We start from the raw sequence: 6,112 nt of genomic DNA on the forward strand, positions 1-6,112 counted from the left end.
CATTTTGACACCTCAAACCTAGCTGATCTTTTCGGCAATTCATTTCGTGTTTGTCAAGAGGGATGGTAATAAGAAGGCTCATGATCTTGGTCGCTGAGCATGTTCCCCGAATTTGCCTTCATTCTTTATAGAAGACATTCCTATTTTTTTTGGCTGTGCTTCTTTTCTTTCTGGCTCTTTGGGTTCTTTTTAATGATAGTTCGTCTTTAATAAAGAAAAAATAATAAATAAATAATTTAATTTAAATTTATAGTATTTAGTATTTTAATACTTAATCTTCTCTCTGAAGCAACACGAGCTTTTCTCCTATTGTACATAAAATAGCTATTCCACACAACACTCAAAACAGGCGGGAATAAACTTGTGTTTACAAGATAAATATTACAATTTATATGCTACGAGTTGTAATTATCAAGGCCCAAGTCCCTCAGAGCATCTGTCGCAGCTTCCTTGCAGGTTTCGTGATTCTCTTTAGCCCGTCTCACAATTTTTTCTATGCCTTGACTTAGCAAGAGTGTTCTGTAATGTCAAAATTGTATGAAATTAGTTAAATGATTCTAGCTGCTCTCTTCTCCAGACTCTACAACTCAGCTATAGTATGAGAGATTTCACATTATTACAGAAAAAGAATAAAACTTGCCTATTCTCTGGGTTTCTGGCAACAAGATTTCTGATCATGAAGCAGGAGTTCCTCTGAAGCAGTTGTGAAGCCGGAAACTTCTGCATGGCCTGAATGGCAAGTTCTCCAGCTCCAGCTTCAATGGCTCTTGCTGCATTATCAGGGGATCTTAAGCACAGCACCGTAATGATGGGCATAACCTGCATATTCGTAAATAACAAAAGGATCATTTATCTGAACTGATCTTCAACATAAAAACATTGGATCACTTTGAACCATAAATTTTTATAAGCAACAATCAAACGAAAATGTATTATATGGTTTTGCTGTCAATAAGCACCATAAACATAAAAAAGCATAGCGTCTAACAGACATGGATTGAGGGATACATAACATAAAATCTGAGCAGAATATTATACTGACATGGACACGTTGAATAGTACAAAGGTTAATTGTGACTTCTTTACCTCTTGCAGAACAGAAGGATCATCAGAAAATCTTGCTGATAGTTGAATTAGCTTGTCCATGCCTCTTTTCTCTACAATAGTACTCTTATTTGAATCACTTCCTGCCAACTACTTGAACAAATGCCAATAAGTAATGATACCTGGACTAATTACAGCAAACATAAGTTCAAGCTCATTCACACGCATCTAATGCGCCTTCCTTCTATTTATAGGAAATAAACATGTTTTCAACAAGTAGTTTCTCTTACTATACCTTGGATAACAATGAACAACAAGTTTTAGCTACTAGTTTGTTGCCTTGTTCACCGCTGTCATCAATACATCGGAGAACTGCATCGATTCCGCCTTTTTCAGCAATGGATTTACATATTTCATCCTGCAGTCAAGGGCATCAGAAAATAATCTGAAAAGTGAACATGACAATCTCCTAAAAATAATATTGAAATAATATCTGAGGAAAATAAGCCGTGGGTAAAATTTATTTGGACAAATGTTAATTAAGTTCATTTGAGTGTGCTCAATTTATAACTTAAAGAGTTCCCATGAACCAGCAAAAGTTTCAACACATTCTCAATGCATATCAGGATTTCTCCAGCAAAAGAATATGAAAGAAGAGTTGTCTAATTTCTAGAATGCATCTGAATATAAAAGTCTTCGACATTCTAACTATTGTTAAACTAATGTATTTTGAATCATATAGGAAATTTTGGAAGGGGAATCATATGGGCATAACAACTGCCTTTTTTTTTTTTTTTGCTTGTCAAGCAGTCACATTCAACATGAGGCATACAACTGAACAAGAGACTTCAAAAAATGTGAGGCACTTTGGTCACATAGAGCAATCGCCAGGAAAATTTCCACAAAAATTTAAAAGTTAGCACAATATTGACAATTTGAGTTATCTTAAAAAATGAAAAACACTCACATTCACAGCAACAGCCTTCAAAGCAATGCTTGCTGAAACTAAACTGGGTGACGTAAGCCCTCCATGTAATGATTCCACAAGGGCTCCTGCAATTCCAATCTTTGCAAACCTTCGGGCATAACCATAAACCTGGAGTTTTAATACACATCAATTACTGAGGAACGATATTTTGTGCAAGCCACAGCAAGCAAACATTTTGAGTGCTGATATATTGTTGTAAGACAGAATTTCCTATGGGTGAAGATATCATAAGGAATATGCATGATAGTCAGGGACAAAGCCATAAATTTTCCTGGAGGGGCTAATAATTAATATGACAACAAACTATTATTTGTTATATAAAATATCAAAATTCATCTGTTTAACTAACTTATACAATTGAATAATGGATTTTAGATTCCTTTCAATTAGAAATATAAACAAAACAGTATAACTTAGAATTTTATCAATATGTAAATAAATTTGCTGAGTTCCTAATAAATTTCAATAGTTAAAAAAAAAATTAAGGTACAAATGCAATATATACATAATTATCAGATAATATACTTTCTTATGGTCAGTTTGCTTAGGATAAACTAATTACGTACGCTTAGTTACTTATGTAAATACCTATGATTGAATGATGGAAAGAGTTAACCTTTTATTGTGAAATAAACCAAGTGAAAAAAAATATGGCATGCAAAGCAACTCAAAAAACAGCTAACTTACCTAAATATTGTCTCATCATTAATTAAAATAAAATATGGAACCCTTGGTCCCTGGCTTTGCGATATTGGTTTTACTTTTAATACTAACAATAACTTATTGACCTGTTATATCTTAAAGATGTTAAATAAGGTTACTATTTCTAATATTTATGCTAGCAATTCTACGAAATAATCCGAGAGACTATCAAAAAATGGAAATATTTGTTCTTAATGATTAATATATAGTGATAGTCTTTTGATCATAGTCGTTTGATTAATCCATACCTTTTTAAAAAAAGAATTTGAGATCACGTGCATGATTGCTTTATCATTCTTCAACTGCTCTCTAATTTAACTATGCGGACATGAAGAAGTATACTATTTTTTAAATCCAACATTTACTTACTTGAGAAGCCACAACCCGGTTATCATCAGGTGTTAACAGAACACGTATGGCATCATATACACTTTGAACACTGCCTTTACTCTGTGCATTCAATACTTGCAATATAAGCTCATCAGTCTTCAATTCCATTAACGACTCTTTCAAAATCTCGTTGCCAGTTGCAGCAGCAGCAAGGACAGTAAACCCACATTCCAAGATGTCTAAACTTTCACTTCCACCCTTTAAGATACTGACCAAGATTGTTGGTCCACTACTGGAGCGGAATATTTCTGTACTTGATACATCTGCAAATGGCAATGATACACCGCAGAAATACCTATAAGAATGAATTTGATACGCCAGATATGCAGTTCAAATATTAACATAACAAGCATACATTAGGCAAACAAATGACTAGTAATTATATCGAGGGATCTTCTAGCATTTTATCTTTATTTTCTGTATTAAGTAGTGTTTCTTGCTTTTTTACCGTTATGTTGTTTCTTTTCTCCAGACACGTGTTTGTCTGGTAGTGAGGAAGTTTCCTTTTGTCTGTTTTGGACCTTTACTCTTTTAAGGCTGTAATCGTTTTCTACTGCAGTAATCATGAAATGAGAAAGGTTTAAGGATCATCTTCTTTCTTCTTTTCTCTGTGATTCCTTAATTTTGTTCTTTGGGAAATTTTAGTTATCAAATTAAAACCAATCTTGCTTCTTTAAAAAGCTGGCACAAAAGTAATGCAAGATGGATACCACAAACACAAACTACATGAGAATAAATTATGTCAAGTTCTCAAAATAACCACTTTCAGCGTGGACGCCAGCATCAGAAAATGCAAACTTTTCTAGCTTAGATTATCTTGACATACACAAATATCTCAAAAAGTATCCACAAAGTCAACAATTATATTCATCACAGTGGATGTCTAAACATCTAAAATTTGGAATTTACATGGGATTTTCAAAAGCCTTTATTGTCACAACTCTCAAATTTCAAACCTGATTATGAATGAGACTTGTAAGTTGTTGCTTGTAGATTTTACCTTTTGTTGATTCATAAATATAACGAATTGGCAATGCCGACAATAACCATCAGACAACCCTTAGGAATCATTCTGCTTTTATAATTTGTAGAACCGAATATTTTACTGTGATATATGTCAGAAATGGAACAATGGATTCCGAAAAATAGACTTCAGCTTACTGGGAACATCAGAAATATCTATTTAACTAGGTTAGCAGGACATATAGCCTAAAGACAAATAAGCACATGACTAGTATTTCCTCTTGAATTGTATGGTTCCATCGTTTTTAGGTATTTAAATCGAGGAACATAAAACACTTATAAATTAATAATTACCAAATGAGATGTACATCTATAAGTTCCCAAAGATTATATAGAATTCTAACTTCTAAGGTAATATAGGCTAGCTTGATCTGTTTTGACCAATGCCAGCAATTGAAACAAAACATCACCAGTCTATCCACAAGATAACCAGCAAACACATCTCATCATTCACAATCTACAATTCAATTCTAAATTCTGCGCATAAACTAAAAATAAAAGGAAAGCAATCAACAAGCCTAAGCATACCGTAAAGCAATAATGCCAAGGTCTTCAGAGCCGAAACAAGAACCTGTGAACACTCGGTCGGTATCTTAGAACAGATAGAGCAAAGCAATTGCACTCCACCGTTCTTCACCGCTATTGCCGAATTTCCAGAGCCCTCGCTACTACATACTTCAATTAGCTTACCAAATAAGCTCAAAATTTCATTCATATCATTACTAGTAAATAGATCGTTTGAAACAGATTCCAACTCTTTCAATCTATTCAAACACAGGATTACTGGATTATCTCCAGCATTACCCTCCCCTGGGACACAGGTGACAATTCCTGCAAATGACTTCGATTTTCATCAAAATCAATCGTAACAAGAAGGAAAAGAAAAGGAAGTGCAAGTGGAATATGTTGTTGTGGAATACCAGAGAGATCGACGCCTTGAAGAGTAAGGGTGTCGATAGCGTCCTGAAGAGCTTCAGTGGGATCCATACCGAGGTCTTCCATGTTCTCCTTCACTAGCTCGTCGAAAGCATCCTGCGAGATCGCCCGGTTAGTTTTCGTTGGTGGCCCCATCTCTTTCTCGTCTTCGCAGTGTAGGAGTAGGAGGAGTGAGAGCTCTGTCTGCGACTAAAAAATGTGATACGGAGCACAGCCTCAACGAGGAAGAGAGCGGAAATGGGAAGATCTAATTTGAATTTTGTTTTCGTAGAAACTGCTAGTATTTTAGCTCTAATGGGGTAAAATTGCTATTGGATATAAATTTAGGATAAAATTAAATTAGATTATTTTAGATGCGGGAAAATTACAAATCTAGGTCAAATGGGAGGTCCATTTACATTTTAAGACCCATTATCAACCAACTAACATATATAGACCATACCGTGAATACTTTTCCGAAATGCCCTTCATATATATATAAGAACTTCCAGCGACTTTCACCCCCTATCATTCGCGAAAACTCGAACGTCCAACACCCACACTCGAACGACGAACGTCTTCAACACCACCAATCTCTACATTTCTACTTCCAGCGACTTCCAACCGATTCCAATGGCAAGAACCGGCAAAAAGGTATCTTATTTTGTGTTTTTTGATTAGGTTTTAAAGCTTCTATTTGTATACTGAGGTGTTTTACTTATCCTGCGATTTAGAAGTAGGTTTTTCAAATTTATTGTGTTTTTTCGTTGGTTCATAGCCTCGTTTTGTAAGAATGATACTTAGAAATGGTTAAATCAGTTGTGGCGAATAAATGATACAAAATCGACCAATTCGCGAATATGAATTTACTTCGCGAACATGGCGATATGCGAAGAAAATTCATATCCACGGAACAGTCGAGGCATCTGTTGTTGTCCCGCATATGCGCGAATTCGCGAATAGTATTGACAGTCGAGGCCAAATATTCGCGAATATTGTTGACAGTTCGCGAATATTATAGGCAGTTCGCAAACATGTATTCGCGAATAT

General features: G+C 34.9%; 1 protein-coding gene across 1 annotated transcript; it reads right to left on the reverse strand.

Annotated features, from left to right (window-relative positions):
- Positions 1 to 221: 221 nt before the first annotated feature.
- LOC136208783 (uncharacterized) lies at positions 222 to 5,351 on the reverse strand. Its single transcript, XM_066000005.1, has 8 exons — positions 5,068 to 5,351; positions 4,676 to 4,978; positions 3,104 to 3,387; positions 2,012 to 2,140; positions 1,340 to 1,462; positions 1,087 to 1,194; positions 641 to 819; positions 222 to 519 (listed from the first exon to the last, which is right to left on the reverse strand). The coding sequence occupies exons 1-8, from the start codon at positions 5,216 to 5,218 to the stop codon at positions 396 to 398; spliced, it is 1,401 nt and encodes a 466-aa protein (XP_065856077.1). The 5' UTR covers positions 5,219 to 5,351; the 3' UTR covers positions 222 to 395.
- Between the last annotated feature and the right edge of the window lie 761 nt (positions 5,352 to 6,112).

This window comes from Euphorbia lathyris, chromosome 10 (assembly GCF_963576675.1).
Source record: "Euphorbia lathyris chromosome 10, ddEupLath1.1, whole genome shotgun sequence".
Lineage (NCBI taxonomy): Eukaryota > Viridiplantae > Streptophyta > Magnoliopsida > Malpighiales > Euphorbiaceae > Euphorbia > Euphorbia lathyris.

Bases quoted from the DNA above. Each gene is read 5' to 3' on its own strand.
- LOC136208783 (XM_066000005.1), bottom strand. From the start codon at position 5,218: ATGGGGCCACCAACGAAAACTAACCGGGCGATCTCGCAGGATGCTTTC. The intron at 3,388-4,675 runs GTATGCTTAGGC...TGCCATTTGCAG, and splicing joins CTTGGCATTATTGCTTTACG to ATGTATCAAGTACAGAAATA. The intron at 1,463-2,011 runs GTGAGTGTTTTT...CCTTGACTGCAG, and splicing joins TGAAGGCTGTTGCTGTGAAT to GATGAAATATGTAAATCCAT.